Source organism: Neolamprologus multifasciatus, chromosome 15, assembly GCF_963576455.1.
Source record: "Neolamprologus multifasciatus chromosome 15, fNeoMul1.2, whole genome shotgun sequence".
Lineage (NCBI taxonomy): Eukaryota > Metazoa > Chordata > Actinopteri > Cichliformes > Cichlidae > Neolamprologus > Neolamprologus multifasciatus.
The window spans coordinates 31408770-31431354 of NC_140453.1; the positions used below are offsets into that span (position 1 = coordinate 31408770).

Here is a 22585-nt window from a genome sequence, read left to right on the forward strand (position 1 = left end):
CTTGCACTGAATCAAAGCATGACGAGCACAAATTGAGGACAAGTGAATCAATTTCAAAGCAGAATCCCACTGCTGTTCTGGCAGGGTTGTCTGTAGCTCTTCCTCCCACCTCAGCTTAATATGAGAAATGGATTTGGGGACCAAAGCATCTAGTATTTTATACGAGGCTGATATCAGTCTGTTTTGATGAGGTTTCGTCTGCAGGATGATATCCAGATTTGTTTCTGGAGGCCGATTGGGAAAGTGAGGGAACTGTGTTTTTACAAAATCTCTAGCCTGAAGATAACGAAAAAAGTTGGAATTAGGCAGGCCGTATTTAGACGATAGGTCAGCAAAAGATAGAAAGGTGTCCTGACTGTACAAGTCCTTAACAGTTCTAAGTCCTTTATCTTTCCAAATGCTAAAGGTCGCATCAGTGTTTGAAGGTGCAAAATTACAATTTTTTGATAAAGGCATTAGCAAATACGGTCCAAGTAGCCCGAAGTACTTTCTGAACTATCGCCAAATAGTTACCGTTTCCTTAGCTATTGGATTACACCCAACAAAGGTTGGAGAGAAAGGGAGTGGTGAGCTGGGTATTGATGATAATGAGTAACAGCTAGATGCAGTTTCCATTTGTACCCAGGCTGGTACAGGGGGGTCGTTATGAACCCAATGTAAAAGTTTTTGTATGTTAGCTGCCCAATAGTAGTGTCTAAAATTGGGCAGACCAAGACCACGGTCAGTTTTAGAGGACTGAAGAATAGACTTGCGAATTTCCCTCCTCATATGAAATGTGACAGAATCTTTTCTAACTTGTAAAAAAATGCCTTGGTAAGAAGAATTGGGACATGTTGAAAAAGCACCCGCCCCTTTCCTGATGGGTGCCCAAAGTGCCCTTTTGTTGAGGCAACTTTTAAATTTTTTTTATTTATTTATTTATTTATTTTTATGTGTGTGGGCGTGCGGAGTCCTGTCTGTGCCCCTCAACAATAATATATACTATTAATCACATTTTGCTAAATAAAAGGATCTGGCTTGCATCAGTCACATGATCACATTTAACCAATGATCGCTCTTGACGGCAGAAGGCGCTGGTTACGAGCCGGGAACGAGCTCACAAAGAGCACGCGCATTTTTTGCAGTCCGGAGCTGTAAGAGAAACACAAATTAATTCAGAGACACAGACTGATGCGACAAAACCAGTAAGTAGGTGTACAGCGTACACTGTAGTCTATAGCACCCAGGAGTATTAGCTTATTATGTACACGTTGGTAAGTTGTCTTGTGGCAACTGACGAACTGAAACAAACGAGCGTGCTGTGTGTGCAACAGCGCGACAAACATTACCTGTCCTTTTATTAACTGCACAAGTAGTGCTGGTCATAGCTGCTGGCTACCTGTGTAAGGCTGTCATGGGTCTGTAGCTCTGTCACCGTTTTAGGGAACATATTTAGTTTTAAAGTAAGTTTCTGGGCTCTTCCTGCCTTTCTGGGGGGATTATATTTCACTTAAAACGATCTAATGTGCATGTCCACATAATTATGCATTATTATAATATTTTAAAAAACACACGCTGTATTTTAAAGAACATACATTAAGAAGCAGATTATATTAGATTTATATTTTAAATAAGACGAAATTTGGATTTTACAGCAGTAAAATTATTGTATCTCTACAGTTTAATAAGCTTTCCCCCTGCACAGAGTGGATAGTGAAACAAATGGAATCATCATAATGACATTATTTCATATTTATTACTTCCCCCTCCTCATTGCTTTATTATTGTAGCTCTAGTAATAAATAATAATGTAAGGATTCTGGATCAGCACCATAGTATAGTATATACGGTATTCTGAAGGTCTAAAATGTCACTGTGTGTGCGTGCCTGTGTTTGTTTTATGTATATGGAGTTTTTAAAATTATTACTCATGATATAACAATGTCCAGACATGGCTGGTAAGGACAGTAGGAGCTGTGTGAGGCTACTAAAGGCAGGGCTATAACATTTTTCTGTCATCATTAAGTGCAAGAGTTGTTAGGTGTGGATTTTTAAATTATAGTTTATTGCAATAGCAAGTTGTGCCTTGTTCTCAGATAGACAGCAAGTGGAGAGTGATATATGAAATGATGGGATGGAAGGAAGAAGAGAAGCAAAGAGTGATTCACAGGCAGAGCCTAAATTATTTCTCACAGTATTTTGTTGCCTTATGATTCCAAGCGCTGTCACCAATCTTTGCATTTTGTTATTATCTCATGAAACTTGTTTAATCAGCTACCATCTCTCCTATGGACTTTTTAATGTCTACAGTCTCAGATCAAAACAGCCCTGCCCTCCAGCACTATCAGCAGCAACCCCTCAACAGCAACATTGTATCCATCAGGTAAAACATCGGCTATGTTTGCTTTGCCTTGTCACCACCTCACAACAGTGATATAGTATGATGCGATCCCATATTAGATTCTTGATGAATGTGTGTTGTTGTTATTCAGCCTGGTTCAATGTGCCCCTTTTTAACTTTGAGCACCCGCCCCTTTAAACGTCTCTGCACGGCCCTGCTCTGAACGCAGCCATATTGCAAGAGGCTCGATAGCAATGGCGAATAGGAGGGGTGAGAGAGGGCACCCTTGCCTAGTGCCCCTTTCAAGTGGAAAAGGCTTGAAAGGCAAGTTGTGGTTAGTACGAATGCAGGTGGATGGCGAGGAATATAGTAGCTTAACCCAGTGAATAAAGTCAGCCCCTAAGCCAAACCTATCCATCACCTCATAGAGGAAGCTCCACTCGACGCGGTCGAAAGCTTTCTCCGCGTCAAGAGATACCACAACCTCTGGAATTGAGTTGCACGATGTGTGGATAATATTCAAGAGGCGTCTTGAATTGTCATATGAGTGCCTGCCGGCCATAAATCCCGTCTGATCAGAGGCGATAATTTGTGGCAGAACACGTTGTAGCCTAAGTGCGAGGATTTTAGATAGTATTTTAAAATCAATATTTAAAAGAGAAATTGGTCTGTAACTGCTGCACAACAGAGGATCCTTGTCCTTTTTCAAGATTAAACAAATAGAGCTTCGGACAAAGTCTTGGGTAATTGACATTTTGAAAAGGCTTCATTATACATATCTTTCAACAATGGTGCCATAAGATCATAATTTTTTTTTTAAGTCCATTTGTATTTCTTTTTAATTAAACCATGAAAACTTCAAACATTGCAGGTTTCAGTTTTTTTCTTATGCGTTTTTAAAAATTACTTATTTAATAAATACTCTTATATTTATAAGATATCCCCCAAAATATTTTAATTATATATTAATCCTTCCGTGCTGGTTGATAAAATGAGAACTGTAGTTCCCCTATTTTACCGAGGAATAACTTAGATCTTAAAAAATATGTAAAAGCTGTTTTAACTGTTTTGTAATAAATACTTTTTACTTGCCGATTAAATTGTGACATTAAGTAGAGAAAATGAAAAGTGTTCATTAGGAAAAGTATACCCTTTCATGGTGTGATACTTTAGGCCTGGGTAGTAATTTTGGAGGTGGTATTTGAGATTACAGGCTGAAGTTTCAGCTTGTTCGTGGCTTGGGGGGAATTTTTTCTACATGCTGGTGTTTGTGTGGATGGATTTGTGCCTGCGTATTGCTGTAAGCAGTTCTTGTATGCACCTCAGATGGAATTCATTTCCTAGTGTTTATGATGCATGACACATACAAGCTATTACTAAATGATGCACACACTTTGCCTGTCCTATTGTTGCTTTAGACAATTGGCACACGGAAGAGGGCATCGTTTTCATTATCCTGGTTATAAAACAAAATCAAAATGCATAACACAAACTTGAAACAGGCTTTGTTATTTAGTCATTAACATTTTCAAAGGGTCAGCAGGGAGCTCCATTTTTGATTTAGCAGAACTACACGCTGGATGCCATTCATTTTGCATCCCCAAAGGTATTTGTGCACTAACTGGAGATCTTTTACTTGTTAGCCAACTGTGTGAACCACTACATTATGGAGCCATTTACTAATATACTGACTTCATGTGATTCTATTCCTGTCAATAAACAGATTAACCTCTATTTAACAATTAATTGCTGGGAGAATATGCCACCTGTAAAGATGCTGGTAGCAGAACTTCTTTGAGTAATGTGCCCCATCTCTTACCCTGAAGATTCACTAAGATGAAAAACTGAAACAGGCATGCCTCCTTCAGTGCATCTATCAACACATGACTCTAACCTGTCCTTTATGGTTGGGCTTAGCTTGGAAACAATAACATAACTGTAGGGTTGGAAAGGCAAATAGGTGTAGAAAATGAAAGAGCAGTTTAAGATCTAGTAATTACAATTTGGAGTCATGGTGCCCTCCTCCCTCTAGGTGCAGAACCACTATCTTTCTTTTTTACAACTCTTTATATTCTACTCGTCTCTACCTCTCTCTCTTTCTCTGTGTGTGTGTGTGTGTTGTGACATTTCCAGGACTAGGGTGTGGTCCCATCTCCACTTACTGCCCTCTCCACTTATTGGCAGACTGTTGTTCTGCTCCATGTGGCAGTATACCTCAGGGCCACGTTCTACTTTAAAACACTTACCTGTCAACTTGCTGACCTTGATCTTGGGACTTACTTGCTTGTCTTCTTCCTCCTTCCTGCCTGTTTAGAAACTTTCCTGAATATCTGCGTGACCCACTCTCTCTCAGTCTCAGTTGGAGACTCACCTGTTCACTCTGGAACCACAACACTCCAGAATAGATGCAGAATACTTACCTGAGTGAAGTCCTGGTCTTTGGAAAACCACCTTTGATTATTGTCTTGAAACTGATCATTTAAACCTGTTGAATCATTCACCTGTGTCCTGTCATTGAGTCCCCAGCAATCTTCCATCATGGTATGAAGAGTGATGAAGTTTGGCCACATAAAACAAAGTTGTGAACATGTAGTAAATGCTTTACCCCCAATATTAGGTTAAGGTAAAAGCATATTTCTGTGCCTCTGTTTTGACATCTGTGTCTAATACTTTTTTGATCTCTGTAACCATCCTAAAGCCCAATTAGCCCAATTAATGAGCTTCACAGTAAAATATAAAAAGCCAAACAGAAACATTTGTCCATGCTGACAACGAAAGTCATCTATCTGCTGTCTGATTTAGTTTGGGGATTTTCGGGTGCTAAATGCAAGAGAGTTGGACACTGCATGTTTGGATGAGAAACAAAGACAAAAAACAAACAAAGACAAAAAAACCCCAAAGTGTTCATAGAAATTTATTAACCACTGCTAAAATCAGCTAAAACAAAGATGTGTTTTAGCTGAAGATGAAATCTGCTTCTTTTTTTGCACTTTTTGAGAGCACTGTACATTAGGAACCATATGTGTGGGTTCTGAGCTGAGGAAAATACCTTGGTGCTGATATCTAGAGCGTGGATGATAATATATGCAATGATGTTTCAAGGTCTTAAAAACTGCATTGCATCTTTTTGCTGGTAGTTGGTATGGGGTGTTTGTGCTGATATGCTGTATTTTGTTTTTGCTGTGCATTATTTCAACTTTGAAAACCTAAGTTGAGCTACCATGTTCTTTTTAGAGAGAAGAGGCATTCTCCTGGCAACTTTTACAAACAATCCATACATGTTCATCTTTAACATTTACTCTACATTTATTTATTTATTTATACTCCCCAAAACCTGTATAGTCCCCTGTACGTTTTTTTTTTTTTTTTGCAGTTTCTCTGAGCATTGCACGATCTGACCTGATATTGGAGTGAATTTGCTGGGACATTCACTTCTGGAAAGATTTGCAGGTATATTAAATGCTTTCTATTCATTAGTAAGCTTTCTCAGTCAAGAATGATTGCCTTCAAATTGTTTGGAAATACCTTTATAAACCCTTTCTAAGCTGATGGGCAGCAGCAATTGCTTCTTTCAAATCACTGTTCTTCTTTGGCATTGTGTTATCTGGATGAGAAAACAGCCAAAACATCTGCTTTACTAGAGGTGCTTGCCCTCCTTGATGATCAGTCTAATGAGATGGTCTAATTAATATGTCATGTGTTGTAGCTGTGGTTCATCAGAAGCGAGATAAGGTAATTAAAAAATATTACTTAAAGTGGCATTTCTCATTATAAATGGTTTATTGTTTTAGTCAGTGCTGTATACAGTACTTTACTTTTAGTGACAACTATTTTCTATTTCACAACTATTTTCTGACATGTGTATAAAAACGCACAAATAGATAAAAACTACAACCAATGATCCTTTGAAAAAAGAAAAGATGCACCCCTTTTTCTTTAGAGGGTGCTAGAGTTTTAAAAGTGAGTCCATTGTATTCTGAGGGGGCGGATGCTAACTTTTGTGGCGATAAGAAGAACCGTTTGTTTCCCCGGTTTAAAATATATGGTTTCTTCCAATTTTGACTTCTGTCAGCAAGAAATCTTCTAAAATCTCTGAAGCCACTGCAGTGCAGCTCTAAATGTAGCCTGGCAAGCCCCCCTCATCTCAACAAGGCTGTTAACGGCAAATGATTGTACCGTCACGTGGATCTGTTTACGTCTTGAGTCACTTCCGGAAAAACTGACGATTGACAGGTGCTTTATCCAATCAGAAGCTGGAAGTAGAGTAGCGGAAGTGTGCGTTCTCACTTGAAAGAAGAAGCTAGCGGAGGGATTAAACTGTTTACGGTCGGGTTTTTTAACCCTCCGCTTTAACGGAATGTAGTATATCAAAACCTTGAACTTGCATATGTATCTTTACACAGCTTACAGCAGAGGAAAGCTATGTCGCTGTCAGCAGCTCAGTTCCTGGACGAGATAAACGCGCAAGCAGAAATAAAGGTAAACACCCGGGAGAAGCGGACTAGCCACCCATGCTAACCTAATGCTAAGCATTGTAGAGGGACGCTCTGTTTTTGTAGCTAGCTGCACACCTTTTAGGGTGTCCTCTCTGATTTATTTATGTACACAGCTACATCCGCAAAAAGCGTTTCTATTTTAAAGTGTTTGACATTACCGCTGTCATTATCGTGGGAGGAACTGTCTTGTGTGTAAAGGGTATAATTATTCTCTTGGGGTTGGTTAAACTGTTTTATGATGTGTCGCTGAAAAAATTGGGGAGTGTGTTTCCTCATGTCACTCGTGTCAAGCACACTAATAATTACATATGTCCATCTTGCCGTCATTGCACGAGACTTTTCCGTAAAATGCTGCTGTCATTTGATGTTTAGTCATCATGTGCAGGTCACCGCGATGTTGCTTTCACTTCCCCTTTGAGCTTTTTTTTTAGTTATTAAGAAAGAAAACTACTATTTTACTCCGGTTTAGTCTTTTTTTTTCTGGCTATGCTGTCACAGTTTTCACCTTACTTGCTAATAATTTGTTGGATTTGGATCTAATAGTTGTAAGCAGCTGTTGTCGTTGAGAATGCAGACTGGTAAGAAAGCATTTTTGAACATTTTTTCTTTGGATTAATCGATAGCTCTATCACGTTGTGCAAATAAACCTTAGTGTTGGGTTACAAGTTTATGTTGTACTGTATGTACCGCCATAGCTCATCTTTTCTATGCATCACTGAGATAGGCGGCTTTAAGTCTGTATGTCATGGATCATTAAATAATAACGCATAAAAGTATTTACCTTGTGAATTCATTAGGTGTAATGCCTAACTTTAAAACACATCGTGTTGGGTGGAGTCCTCAGAGATCCAGGACTAGACCCAGGACCAGGGTACAGTGTGATGACAGCAAAAATATTATGTCATATTTTTATTTCATCTTGATGGATGAAATTCTTGGAGTTGACGTAAGCGACTTTTCTTCTGGCCAGCCAAAAGCTGACCACAAAGTTATGAGGCTTAGTAGCTTTCTGCATCACACCACTTTATTGATAGAATATCCTCCACAAACCCTGCTCTCAATTATACCTAATACAGGTGACGGAAGTAGGATTTGATTTCAGTGTGCAGCTGTGGGTGTGTTTGGTCTTCACACATTCAACCTTGATTGCCATCTCCTCACCGTTGGCATGTTGTTGCGGATTCCCAACTCTCAACTCCATGGCTTCACCTTTGTCACCTGTGTTAGGTTCGTGTGAGAGCTCAGTTTGTGGAGGTTTCTCTTGAGATGGTTGTCAGTCAGACAGAATGATGGAAGCAGATTCTGGCAGCTCTTGTAACCCTAGCTCTTAGCTCAGTCTTTAGTTGCATTCCTTGTTAATCCTTTAACACCCAAGTATCACACATGCTGCCTGGAGTTATTTTGTAAGTTTGGCTGTAAAATGAAAAAATAATTCTCATCATTCAGGAACCATTTGAATTTCCTCTCTAGCCCAATGTGGTTGACGGGTTATGATAATGTGAAGTACACACGGTAAACTGCTGCAGAGCTGATTTTTCTGTGTGCAGACAGCTGTACCATGTGAATGCTTTGTGCTACCGTGACACAACGTAAACTAGTCTTCTCTTCACAAATGTTAACAGAGTTAAGTTACTTAAAGAGTGCTTGTAAATAGGGCTGTTCAATATAACGATATATATCGGATGACAATATAAAAACTATTGTTTCATTTTACGCTATCGTTTGTTTCATGGTGTCGCAAAATAAACTGTTTACGGCAATATTTTTTCATGGTTTTGATGATCACTGTAGTGGCTATATTAATTTCTTAAAGTTCTCTCTTTCTCTTATATTTAATATAACCACACTACAGACAGACAAGCGCTTGTTTTTGCATTGCAACAACAACGGTAAAACCATCGCGTGTCCGCTTGTTTATGTCTCACATAAACCTTTCACAATAAAGCTCAAGATCCTGTTGAGACAAAATAAACTGAATCACGTGAAAGAGCAGATTATTTACGGATGAGAAGTAAAAAAGAGCCGCCAGGTACTAAAAAATAAACCTTAGACTCAAACGTTAGAACAGGCTTTTCCCCGCAGCACGCGGCGTAATAAATACTCAAAGAAAACGGCGGCCGTTACAACTTATGTCTAAAAATGTATCGTTTCATGCATCGGTTAAAACACTCGACTCCAGCTACATGACGCGCAGCTGGAAACACTTCCCGCAAGTCGAGCTGCCCGAGATTCACAGAATTTACAGAAAATGTTACATTTTTGTGATTTATATCGATATCGATAGAATTCTTATATCGGGATATGAGATTTTGGTCATATTGCACAGCCCTACTTGTAAAGTGGGCTCACTGGTGGATCCACTGGTCCTGGGTGGCAGAGCAGAATATCTACCAAATGAAAGTCAGTGGATCGATCCCTGACTTCTTCAGTCCACATGCTGAAGTAACCTTGGGCGAGATGCTGAATCTCATGTTGCATCTACTGGAGCGTATATGAATGTTAGAAAGCTCTTAGGCATAGATGTAAGTGGTGTATGAATGTGTGTGTGATTGGGTGAATGACCTTTTTAGTAGAAACCTCTCTAGGTCCTCAGCTGGGTAGAAAGATGCTATGTAAGTACGGGTACATTCCTGATTTAATATTAAGTGGATAGAAGAAACTGAATTTTTAATTAATGTAAAATTTTAAATAGTTTTTTGCTTTTTTGTGTGAACAAAAGAATTATTCTTTTCAAGACTTGCATAGTAAAGGGGATTTATTATGCCTCTTTCTAGCTCTATATACACATTTCATGGACTCCACTAGAGAAGCTCTGCAAGTCATCTTAAACTAGGTTTTCATGCAGGCTTTGAGTATTCAGAGCTTGCGCCTCACGGGGATTACTTTACTTATGCTAACCTCATTATTTGAAATTGTCTTTAAAGAAAACATCTCATATTATATCTGTCTATCTAGCTCTCTAAAAGAGAACAAGACAAACTCGTAATGAGTCCTGATTGGCTGGAAACAGTTACTTAAGTTAAGGCGAAGCCAAAGAGAAAGTACCAAAAGTTTCAGATCTCTCTGATTAAAAGTACTTTTGTTTTGAGATTGTTTGACTTGGCTGAGGGCATCAGGCTCTGCCCTCACAAAGCAACATGCTGTACTTGAGGTGCTCAGTAAAACCTTGTTTTGTGGGAAACGGCAGCAGCATTAGTAGGACAGTAGGGAAAGTTGCATAACAGCACTTTTGTTTCACACAGAAGTAATCAGAGCTCAGAAGTAAACAATTTAAAGTGACTGTGCAGATTGGATGGCTAAGATGGGCGTGATTCATGATTAAATCCACAATAGTTTGTTTGTAGCTCAGATTGAAAGAAGATTTGCCTGTTATTTGTACAAGCAGATATTTTTATGTACATTTAAATCACTAATTTTAGGAAAGGAAAAAGAGAACGTTATTATTAAACTCACTTTGTACTTCCAGATTATAATGATTAAAAAAGTTTACTTCGAGGCAATAATGCTACAAGTCTCAAGTTTACATAGAGTACCTTAATAATAAGTGAGAACTGGTGTTGCTAAAGCTGTTAGTGCCCATCTGTACCCAGCATCGCTGCTACAGTAATCTAGATAAACTAGACATGTGGCATTAGTCTGTCAGTGCGTTACATCTTAAGCATACACGTAAGATCAAAAGTTCACATCGCATACACATCCTTCTGACTCACACGCTCTTCCTGTATTGATCTGATTAGAAAACATTTTCTCTGAAAGGCTCACAGTAAACTTGAAACTCCTCATGAACTGCTTTTCCAATTCGGCAATAACACCTAAGCCTGGAAGGCCTTCAGCTCTTAGTTTCTCCTGACCAAATCACATGCTCCCCTCCACTTTGTGACCTTGATCCCTTTTAGCTCGATGAAGCTCACTAAAAGAAAACAACATGATATTCTAATCTAATGAAAATTTGCTCCAGCAGCAACCTGAAAGTCATGCTTTTTGTCTTTGTTTGCCCCCCAATAAGGGTCCCTCCCAGCATCCAAAAGAAAAAAAAAAAAGATTTTCTGATACTAAACCTGGGATTTATACCCTGCTCACACTTGTCTGTAAAGTTTATTAATAAGAGCAATGAAAGGAGACACAGGGGAGGTGCTACAGTTGATAAGTTGTCTTTTTGTCCTTGACAAAAACATTAAGTGTATGATTCTTCAAAATTAACAGATATTACACAAAATTACACTCAGATTCAAAATGAATGCTTTGTGTTTACCGGATGTACTGGAAATGGAGTAAGACTACACTCAGGCAGAGGCTTATACATTATGCTTATGCATTGCTGCAGCAATCTCTAAGCATTAGAAAGCGTCATCACACAGTCTAATATGTCGACGGATGAAACCTGACAGGCACTGTAGCTCATGTGTTTGACAAACCTGATACTTGGCCACTTTGAACTCTGCTGTGGACTAAATTATGGGGAAAAAAAGCATTTTGAATTTAAGAAAGCAGCGTCTGGTTTAGTTGTTGGCTTTCAGTGTTATTAAAGGATTGACTTGTGAACATATATCAAAGACTTGTCTGCTGATCTGTCAGTTCTCTTCTAAGAGAACAACCTGATTCCTAGAAGGTCTTTGGACATTAAGAGGGTCTAGTTTCTACGAACTGTCTAAACCCTGGAATAAACTTTATTCCCTGCTTTATTTATTTATTTAGTCTTCTGGCTGTAAGCATTTTCAGATCCATATTTTTGTTCTATAGGCCTCTATAGACCTGGAGGCCTCTTTTAAAGCTTCCTGTTGACCTAATAGAAGATTTTGTCGTTTTGGGGGGAAGGGTGTAAAATTCAGAGAGATATAATAATCAACCAGCAATATTCTTACATCAGTCCACTGTGCTGTAGTTCTTCATACAAAGGCTATCACCTCATTCAAATCATTACTTCTGAGTAGACCCGATTCACAAAGTTTCTTTAAAGACTGGGTGCTTATGATAATGTGGTGATACTGAGCTAAAATCACAAATATTTTTTGCTAAGTCCATTTAAAAAGTATAATTTAATTAGGTCTTCTAATATTGGCATGGTGGACAGTAAACCTGATGTGTGAAGCACGGAGTTTCCTGGACAAAAAAATGCTATTTTCCGAGTTGTTCCTTGCAAATTTGCCATTTTTCTGAAATTTGCTACGCCACCCCTCCCTCCCCCAATGCCCCCCCCTTTTCTCCCTACCTTCAGTATCCCTTTTATGTAGTTTTTTGCATTCACCTGTGTTTTTACCCATTGTTATGTTAAGTGTTAAGTTCTCATTTATTTAGTTTTATCATTTGCTCCTCGTTAGACCTGTTCTTGTCTGCGACTGGTCAACACACCACCCTTTTTGTTTTGCGTGAAGGTGTCGATGGCTTGATGGGCAGAATCTGGGTTGACTTTGGAGTTCATAGTCATATGACTGCTTAGTGTGCCTGAGGTTGCCAGATTTGGTGAAATAATACCATGGATATGATGTAATTGTCCTGTTCACCTGGTTCATGTTTGAAATGAAGCTGTTGGTGTTTAGGCTTTTAAAATGGGTCTAAGTGTACACCAATGTCGTTTCCAGGTGTGACCACAACAGTTGGCGTTTCGGGGTCCAGCTACAGGCCAGCGTGCGTGGTCATTTGTGTGTCTGCTTCGTGTCGTTATAAGTGAGTGGCTTAGCAGCTGGGGGTTGCAAAGTGATGCCAAGATGCTGCTGTCCCTGGGAATGCTGATGCTGTCGGCCACACAGATTTACACCATCTTCACCGTTCAGCTCTTCGCCTTCCTCAACCTGTTGCCCGTGGAGGCCGACATCACTGCTGTAAGTAATCCTTTACACAAACGCATTTGGAAGACCAGTTATGCTTCTTAAAGGAAAACCCTTAGATTAAGAAACGAAACCTGCCTCTTTATGTTTTCATAAGTGTCTTGAACTGCTGGTGAATTAGTTTTCCTTTCTTTCAGTTCTCATTTGACAACAAAACGGACACCTTTGATGATTTGCCCGCAAGGTTTGGCTACCGGCTCCCCAGCGATGGACTTAAGGTGAGTGCAAAGAGGCACCAGGTTTGTTTTTATGACTTCTGGCTTAGATGTTTGCTGGGAATTTTTCACTTTACAGCTCCATTGGATTAAAGTTTAAACAGCTGAGATGCAAAGTTCCCAAACTCGAGAAAACTATTTTACATGTCCTGAAATCTGAGCAAAGTAAAGATCGTTACATGTACAGTCAGAACAAAACCTGGTTGTACAAAACGTGTGATAGCATGTGACAGAAAAAACCTTTTAAATGGGTGTAGTCTTTAATGCTTCTAAAATTGCATTAACGTGACTAAGTTTATGAAAACAGTGGAAATATCAATAGAAAACAAACTAGTTGCCAACATAAAAAGCTGATTTTTATAAAACGTGCAACTCTGCTACAGAGACTTACAGATCACACCCCAGATGGGCTCAAATGAAGGGCTGTTAAGATTTAATTATATGTGGTGAAGGTGCTGTTAACCATTGTTGCTTAGTGTTGAGGATTGTAATGATCTGTGTTGTTGTGAGGCTTCTGTATGACACTGTGCAACCAGCAGTCCTCTCAGTGGTTCTCCTACAAAGCTCCCAAACAGAAGGGGTGATTCATGTCTGCTGCCTAAGCGGGTTATTGTGGTGCTTCCCACAGTGAAGAGCTCGCTTGTTGTTATCGTACAAAGGCTTTCCACACCACACCAAGCTGATATTGACATGCTTTGTGCCTTGTTTCGTATTTTCTGTTTAATGCCCGAGTTAAATGATCTCTACTCAGTCGTATGTATTGATCACACTTATCTGAATTTAAGAGCACCATGACATGAAATGATTCTTGTAGGATTGCAACAACTTGAATATGAACTTGGGCTAGTTGGGCGAGGCATACAGCCACGTGTTTGTAATTTGGCTTTCTTTTACCACCACATCCTTCCTTTTAACACGCATACAGTACACCTTTGCACTTGGTGTTTGGTGTAAAACTGTTAGAGCCATTTATATACAAGCCTGTATTAAGGAACTGGAAATTATTACTTATTAAAATTCTTGCAAAGGGGTCGTAGACTGCAGCGTCACCTCCAAAGTTCCTTCTGGATGCATACTCCCGTTACTTGCAGTGTTTGTTAAGAACTTGTTAGACTGTAAGACTCTTGCTCCTCTGCAATGCCAATAAAAACCTTTGGCATCACAAGGCAACAGAAGCTTGTTTCCAGAGGGTTCCCCCTTGGGGCTGGATGAGGCTTCAAACAGAGCCTTCGCTGTTTCCACTTGCACAGCGTGGGCTGTTTACAGTCTCGATGCAAAGCTACTGCAAACATATCTGTACCCACCGTGCAGGGTGACACAGAGATGGGGTTAATGTGCAGCACGACAGAAAAGTTCTGTGAGATTTGAGGATGCAGAAACTGGTGAAGGTTTGATGTTTCCTTTTAATGCTAGTGTAGTCAAAACATGTATACATTCAAAGGTGAATGTATAGGCACAAATACTTTTTTACTTGGTGATTTTAAGTTGTTTTTATGCCTTTTGTGCTGTAGACAGTCGTCGGCAGAAGTTTATGTTGTCTGATTCTCCATCCGTCCCATACCAGTGAATATTATACATCGGGATCACTCTGAGGGAATTTTTTGAAATTTGGTTAGATTTTGAGTTTAGGTTCATTCTGACACAATAAAACATGTTTTGTTTTGTTAGCAAAACTCACATTTTTAAGTGAATTTGACAAAGTTTTCACAGATTAAAGAATTTTACACCGGGTACCTTGCTGATGCAACCGCCAAGATTTTTGGCTGTCTCCCAATTCAGGGTCTGCAGCCTTAAAGGCCGCATTTTAAGGCCGATTACGTCACCGCGACGCGACGAAGGCTGTCCCAATTCGAAGGCTGCCCGAAATGCGGCCCTCAAATGCGTCCTTAATTTCCCTGAATTTTAAGGACGTGGCGGTGTAGACTTCGTGGCCCAACATATCCCAGAATGCATAGCGCGGCGGTGGGTGTGGATAATTTTGCCGAAAAAAACGGCGGATGAGTGGGGGCGCCTGAAGAGTAAACTTAAGTAAGTACTGAATATTATGTCACTTATTTATGTGCAAATGTTTAATAACGAAGATCATTAAAACATTCCTGTTGGCCACATGTCGGCAAAGTTATGTGACATTAGTGACGTTTGTACTAACTTGGTTTTACAGCCTTTACTTTAAAATATACGCAGTTCAATAGCTGAGCTTAATCAGAGAATGATCAAAGCTCATGTAGAAACAAACAAACAAATGAACAAAAGATTTTCTCCTTCATTTCTGTCAAACAAAGCTGTATGAAACGTTTCCAGCTGTTAGTATCATGGTTGCTAGGCAACCTGGGCAGCGCAACGGAGGCTAGACCGTCCCATTTCACAAGCCTCGCACTTCCGGCCTTAGCGGTCTTTAAGTACGCAGCCCTTGAGGATCGTTGAGGCTGCGTACTTTAAGGCTGCAGACCCTGAATTGGGAGACAGCCTATGTCTCCTCCTGTAAACACTCCACTGTCTGATTGGATAAAATGATGGCAGACATTGTATAGAACAGGGGTGTCGAACTCCAGGCCTCGAGGGCCGGTGTCCTGCAGGTTTTAGATCTCACCCTGGGTCAACACAACTGAATCACATGATTAGTTCATTACCAGACCTCTGGAGAACTGCAAGACATGTTGAGGAGGCAATTTAGCCATTTAAATCAGCTGTGTTGGATCAAGGACGCGTCTAAAACCCGCAGGACACCGGCCCTCGAGGCCTGGAGTTCGACACCTGTGGTATAGAAGAACACCCACTGAAACAATTTTGGTTTTAAATCTTTGGGAGAACTTTGCAACAGCAAAAATGGAAATGAAAGAATTACTTCGAGGAACAGGAAGCTCGACAAACTTTTTTTTTTTTTCCATCGGGTTTTGACATTTGATTGAAGATTCTATATTTCCTCTTTTTAAATGTCCCGTGACAACAGGAAGTGCCCGAAGGCGTTTGGAAATTGCAGCTGGATGTTGAGATTTGATTCTGTCCGGTCTTTGGTGATGACATTTTATATCTGAGAGATCAAAGTTCACGTCTGGTCAGACCTGGATTAGAAGTGCAAGGTGACTGGTTGGCAGCAGCCAACTTCAGCAGTGAAGTGAAGTATTGTACAAAGTTCACCATCATGGAAAGTTTTAGTCTTTATCAGCTCTGCAGGTGATTCTGGAAGGAATCATCTGGGTACTGTGACCTCCTATTTATTTATTTATTTATTTTTTTAAGACAACAATAAATCCAACTTGAAATAACTGCCCCCCTCCTCCCTCCTTTTTCCTTTATGCAGTTGAGTTATTTGCATACCACCGCAGTTTCAGATGTTTTGTTTTCATTCCTTTTTTTATTTTTTATTTTTTTTCACCCACTTTCATTTCCCCAATTCGGGCCTGGTCAGTAGACACAGTTTCACCTCGCTAAAGTTTACTCTGGAAAGTCCGCGGTTTGGCTCATGCGGCAGCAGATGGTGACCGACTACAGCTACGCCTGGCGTTGTTGTTGCTAAATGATTCTCAGGCACCCGTTTAAAAATAAAGAACTTTCTATTATTTAAATCAGCAGTCCCCAACCCCCGGGCCTCGGTCCGGTACCGGTCCGTGAGTCGGACGCGAGAGTTGAGGCTCAAGTGTGAAATGTATAGTTTTCAGGGTTTTTATCGGTTTTCAGCGTTATTTTGTTATTGTTTTTATCGTTTACTTGGTTTTCCTGGGTCTTTTCACGTGTGTTATGAATAAATCTTCTTTTTTCGGTACCGGTACTAGTTTTATTTTGTTGTATTTATCCGCGACACCTTAAAGGCCGGTCCATGAAAATATTGTCGGGCATAAACCGGTCCGTGGCGCAAAAAAGGTTGGAGACCGCTGATTTAAATGGATCTAATGCTGCATTCGAAGACTAATTAAAAAAAAAAAAGTTAAAAACCTAAAAAAACTTATCAGTATTTGTTTAGATTTTTTTTAAACTACAAATACAGTGCAATATATCATTACTGTAGCAAATGTAGCACATAGCTGTGATTACTGTACTATAGCTCAGTTTGTTTGTTAAACCACAGTAGAGAGAAGGCAGGAAAGCTGAGAGGACGACCAGGGAATGATCTCAGGTCAGATTCAGACCTGAGCCTTACAGCACGTGGGTTGCACCAGATAGTTCTAATTATTGTTTGTGTCTGGATGATTTAATCAAGCTTTATACTCTTTCTGTGTGTGATGAGTAACTTTGTGCCTGTTGCCTAACCAGGCCATAAATGGATCTGACCAATCAGACCACTGCGTTTGACGAGTGCGCTCATAGCTCAAAATACAGCCTGGTACTGAATATACAATGATATGGAAATAGTGTTATTTTACTATTTTACCTCAGTCACAGCTGGAAGCTGCACTGGGTTGATTTCTCTGCTTCCTCAGATGTGATCCCAACAAGATCTCAAGAAGTTAATGAACCCAGAATCTCTTCTGTTCTGTCTAATTCTGGGACATACACATTTCCTCAGTAAAATGTGACCCAGAAACATACCACTTCTTTTTAAAAACATATGTACACTGCAGCTGTACTGCGTCAGCGTTATTTCTGTACAGGATGAGTGCAATAAGTTTCAGTAAGATTGTCCCAAAACCAAAATGTAACACTAAACAGGGTGAAGTCGGTGTCTGTCTGAATGAAAGCAAGCTCTCACTCAGACAGCATGACAAGCTCGCTGGTCATGCATGAGGTCGGGTTTTGAAGTGCTTTATGCAGGTGAAGTAATGAAAATCATCATATCTGAGAGTGGAATCACACAGGTTTTAATCTGCTTACAGAGAGCCTCGGTATTAATTGCTTTGTTTCTATCTCTCTCAACCCAGAGCAAAGCTGCAAACGAGCCCTGTGGTGAGATTTACACTGACGGGATTAAGTGTAATCACTGTGCAATCATTTGAAAGAGTTGGCTTGGCTCTTGAATTCTGCAACAACACAAAGTCCCACAGTTTGTTGGCACTTAGGCACTCTGTTAGCACTCTCTGCAGTTGTTTGTACTCTAGTCAGTAGGAGAAGAAATTAAATAGTTTTCTGATCCTATTTAACGCTGACTCTCTTTAAATGTGATTATCAGTTTTATTTTGGAGAGCGCTACTCCACTAACAGGTTTTATTAATTATTAGCCTTTATTTGAAGCGAGATTTAAAGAAAATGCTTTGCTGGGTTAATTGCTGCTACCGCAGCAGCTCTGCAGTCCCACCTCTTCTTTGTGACATTCGCAGCTGGTTAGTTGTGCAAAAGTGCTTGTGTAAGAATATTTGAACCGCTGCATTCTTTCCATCATAATCATGTTAAATGAGTTGTCCTCAGATGGTGCTTCTTCCACATGTGGTTTTCTTGCTATGATGGGCTAAAAAAACTGTTACGGGATAAATTAGTGCTTTTTAAGAGTTACTTTTAAAATTTCTTTTATCTATAATGTGTTAAACCTTTTTTTCACATCTCTGGAAGCATCACAGCTGAGGTGCACTGTCTTTATTATTATTAAAAAATGCCTAGATGTTGATTTAGTTAGAATTTAAGGTGATATCGTCTACTGGTTAAGTGCGGTCTTGTTGCACAAGCAGAACATTTGTGTCATCTCGGTTTGTATTTTCAGGATGCACCCCCAGGTATTTCCTCTTTCCTCCCTGGCTCCTGTCTCTGCATTCTGCAGTACTTGCAGATGTTTTAGGGGTCTTTTTTTAAATTGCTTTTTATGTACAACAGAGGGCGCTCTTGCCACTGGTTTCAGGAGTCAGGAGGAATGTGAGGCAGTAGCACAGTGATGTCATTTAACAGCAAGGCTGGGCTGCGCTGGAGGCACCCAGAGGTGACGACAATGTGGGAAGCGGGTGATTCCTCACGTTCCTCCGGTCTGTGATATTTCAGAGAGCTCCCTGGTCTTTGGATTTGATCTTCCCGTTAATGTTAAACTAAAACCGGACACTGCCTTTAGTCAGCAGCTTTCTCTTCCGTGCTGTCGTTAACGTCCAGCTGATTTGTTAGGCATTTCCCGTGTTGAGTTCAGCCGGTGTTCTGGAGGCACAGAGGTGTGGCAGCTGGCAAGATGTGCACAAAGAATATCAGTTTCCTGCTGGTTGAAGCTGGGCTTATGTGTGTGGTAGAAAGTGCTGACTCTCTTTGATATACTGGGCTGGCTTTGTATACGTGAGAGAGAGAAACACAGAGCGATGGAAGTGAAGGCAGAGTCCCAAAGTCCCACAGCAGCTCACACTTCCTGTCTACCACCCTGCCTTAGACACACACACACACACTGGTGTTAGTTACACTTCCATTAAAGCGGCAGAGGTTTTTGAAATAGCTCTCCTCGTGTTGATTTCTTCTCCATGCATCTCATCTGGTTCTTTGCTTAGTCACTTCTATTTTTGTCTCCATTCAATTTTTTTTCTGGTTTTCCTATTTTGTCCGCAGCTATCTTTTGAATCTTTTGCTGTCTGTGCTTTTGTATCTTTCTTTTATCACTCCCAGGCTTTCTCTCTCTTCTCACTATCTTCTTCTCGTCCGTCACTTCAAAGCTGTTGTTGGCTATGTGACTAAGGCAGGAAGCAGCAGCAGAGAAGAAGAAAGAGGATCAGATTTTTGAGACAATCTGAGAACAACAGCATCCTTGATATGTAGCTGACTGTAATATGTATGTGTCTTCATTCCAGTGGAAAGTTCTGCATTCATTATACATGCATCACAATGTCACATGAATATGGTGCATGTAGGGGTTGCAAACCAGCAATTTATTTTCTCCAGCTTTCTTGATGGATGCTGCTTATCCAGGAGGAGAAAGGTTTAAAGCTTTAGATTAAGGAACGAAACTCTGTTGTTGACGCATGTTAACCACACACAGGCACACGCAGATCCCAGAAATCTCGCCTACAATGTAAATCTAGGAAAGGACTGAAAAATAGCAGCTCAGATATGTTTGAAGTTTGAAAACGTGATCTAATTCTTGTTTAACTTGTGATATAAGTGAACCAAATAAAGATAAATTTGGATGGAAGTCACATTACCCCTTCATAATATCTCCACAGGGCTTCCTGATTGGCGCTCGACCAGAAAATGCCTGCGAGCCCATCGAACCCCCGCCGAAGGAAAACTTGACGGGCAACTTCATCGTCCTCATCAAGCGGTTTGAATGCAACTTTGACATCAAGGTACCATATTCACACCAACGATCACACACAGTATATTACCCCAGTTATTGTGTTTGAGTCCTTGTCTGAACATCTCTAGTCCTGTTGTGAAGGCACATACCCGAGCAGATCCTGTGATATTCTAATGACACTGAATGATTTTGACTGCTTCCTGTGTGAATGCTCATTTAAAGCACTGAGAGCAACAGAAAACGCACGCTATTTCAGCAGCTGTAGACCGGTCAGGGCCCTGCCACTGTGTGCTTCACAGCGCGTTCGTGTCAGCAGGTGGTGTTTCTGAGTGGATTCTTACCAAAACTCCTAGATCAGCTCATCGGGGCAGAAAAACAGGAAGAGGCCATTTCCCTAAACACAGTTTCCTGCCTCTTTCTTTTCCTCCTGCAGCTTTGTGTGTGATACCTGATGTATGGAGTTGAAAAATGTTGATTTCCAAATGAGTTTCCCAAAAGAGGCCCGAGAGCCGATCCTCATCAGTCAAGTCAAGTGTGTTGGGAGCGTGGTTGTTTCCCTCGAATGGTAAAGCAGAGTTAGAGTAATGTCAATCATGTTGTAATGCTGACCTGTCAGTTTAAAGAGGAGAGGGAGAGAAAAAAGTCGGATAAACTCGGATAAATCCAGACTAATCTATGTAATAAAGCTTCCCCCCTCCAGTTTTCTAGTCGACTAGTAGCTGCTAACTCAATGGATTAGACTACGAGTCGATTAAATACATTTCTGGGGTTAAAGAGAATGTGATTAAGCTTCATGTCGCTGCACTGAGCATCCGACTGGCTATTTCATGTGGCCAGCTTTGGGATAATTTAATGTTTTTAAGCTCAAATTGGCTTAAGCGGGCTCTGTCATCTTTTAGCTTTTTAAAAACCCACATTTGGGATTTCCTGTCATGTGTAACTAGGAGCTGCTGATAACGTCGCTCTGCGACTGACTGGCTTGAGTGTCCATCAGCGAGGTCACTGTTCGTCCTGTGACCAACCGACCAATCAAAACTCCCTCTGTCCTCATTGACAGTTCGGGTGACTGTCAGGGGGAAGAGTTGCTTACAGTGACTCTGGGTTTAAGCTGCTTTTAAATGGCTCAGGTTTCGAACACATTTTATTGATTTGCGCAGATGTGGAAAAGTAGTCACCAGACTTTATTCCCTCCCACATAAAATCCATCCGTAAGGTGAGAGCCAAATACAAATCACAAACATTATGTGCCCTTTTTTGTCCCCAGAGGTCTTGAGGACACATTTTTGCTATATGAGTTTCCATAAAGACGTTCGTCAGGAACAGCATCTATCCTGAACATCAACCTTGACATTAGAATAGCCAAGAGTAGTCATTAGAATAATTTGGCATTTTACTATTGATGGAGCACCCCGACCTGACTATTTTGGATGATCTGTGCCCAAATTAAGTTTTTAAGTGTTAAATCGGATATGCCTCACACTGCCTGTTGCTCACAGATTTGGAGAAGCAGAGAGGAGAGAAAAGAGATGCAGCATTAAGATGAGTAATGGGCTAAAGGAGAGGAAGGCATGCAGCCTGTTGGCCTCTTGTTCCATTTATCTGTCTCATTTTCTTTTTTTCTTGTACTGTTACCTTTTCCATTCCCCCCTCCTCACCCTCCCCGCTCTGCCTTATACCGTCTGGGTTGTGCCTTTTTATTCATTCAGTCTCACATTTCCTGTTTTCTCCCCCCCTCCCCCCCCTTTTTTAACTCGTTTTATTTTCATTTGCCATTTCTCTCACTTTTTCTCGCCTGCTGTTGAAACTGTTGAGCAGCCATCAGCCATGTAGCCTTATAAGGTCTTACTGCCACACACACACACACACACACACACACACACACACACACACACACACACACACAGAAACATGTTGACAGACGGGGCAGTGAGGTGTTTCCTGAGCTGGATTGTAACCAGACTCCACATAGTTGTGTCAGACACACACACACACACACGATATATACACAATGCACATATTCTGCTCCATCAGAAGCTGCCATTTAACCCTCTGTGACCCTCAGCTGAGATTCTTAAACTAATTATAATTTTTTTTAACCGTGTGTGTTTCTTGAGAGACTGAATCATCAGCCATTAGTCATAATTAATTTTTTAATTTTTTTTTGGAGCTGCTCGTATTTCACAGCTTCTTCTGATTAAAGTGAAATTATTATTGTGTTAAAGCTTCACTAATTTATTTCTTGCCATCTTTACTTGTTTTAAGCCAGAATTTCCCTTGTCCTTCCTAACTGCCAACTGTGCATCCCACCACGCTTGTGATGTCAAACAGCATCACAAACAAAAAACCCCCAGTGATGAGTACAAATACTAAAGCTGCTGTACTTCGTGTCCCTGATAACATAATAATAATGAGTATGCCACCAAAACACGTATGATTTGACTCATGCACATGTTGTAATCATGTTTGTTGACATCTGTTCCATAAAAAGGACAAAAATATACAAAAATAAGGAAAGCTGTGGAAGGATGGAGGAAAGGAGTTCTGATTCTTGTTGTTGCTATAACCACATACTTAGTATAGAATAGTTTTAAACTTTACAG

The 22585-nt window shown here is 40.4% G+C and overlaps 1 protein-coding gene across 2 annotated transcripts in view; it reads left to right on the top strand.

Moving 5' to 3' along the window:
• The first annotated feature begins 6584 nt into the window (after positions 1 to 6584).
• rnf13 (ring finger protein 13) overlaps positions 6585 to 22585 on the top strand; it is a 40610-nt gene continuing 24609 nt past the window's right edge. The window contains exons 1-4 of one of the 2 annotated variants that reach the window (XM_085134092.1): positions 6585 to 6799; positions 12396 to 12635; positions 12779 to 12859; positions 19912 to 20034. In XM_085134092.1, the coding sequence (XP_084990218.1) occupies positions 12522 to 12635; positions 12779 to 12859; positions 19912 to 20034 (318 nt within the window). In that variant the 5' untranslated portion in view covers positions 6585 to 6799; positions 12396 to 12521. Of the gene's footprint in view, positions 6800 to 6820; positions 7395 to 12395; positions 12636 to 12778; positions 12860 to 19911; positions 20035 to 22585 lie in introns of those variants that run through there. The other variant, XM_085134093.1, reaches the window with a different exon arrangement.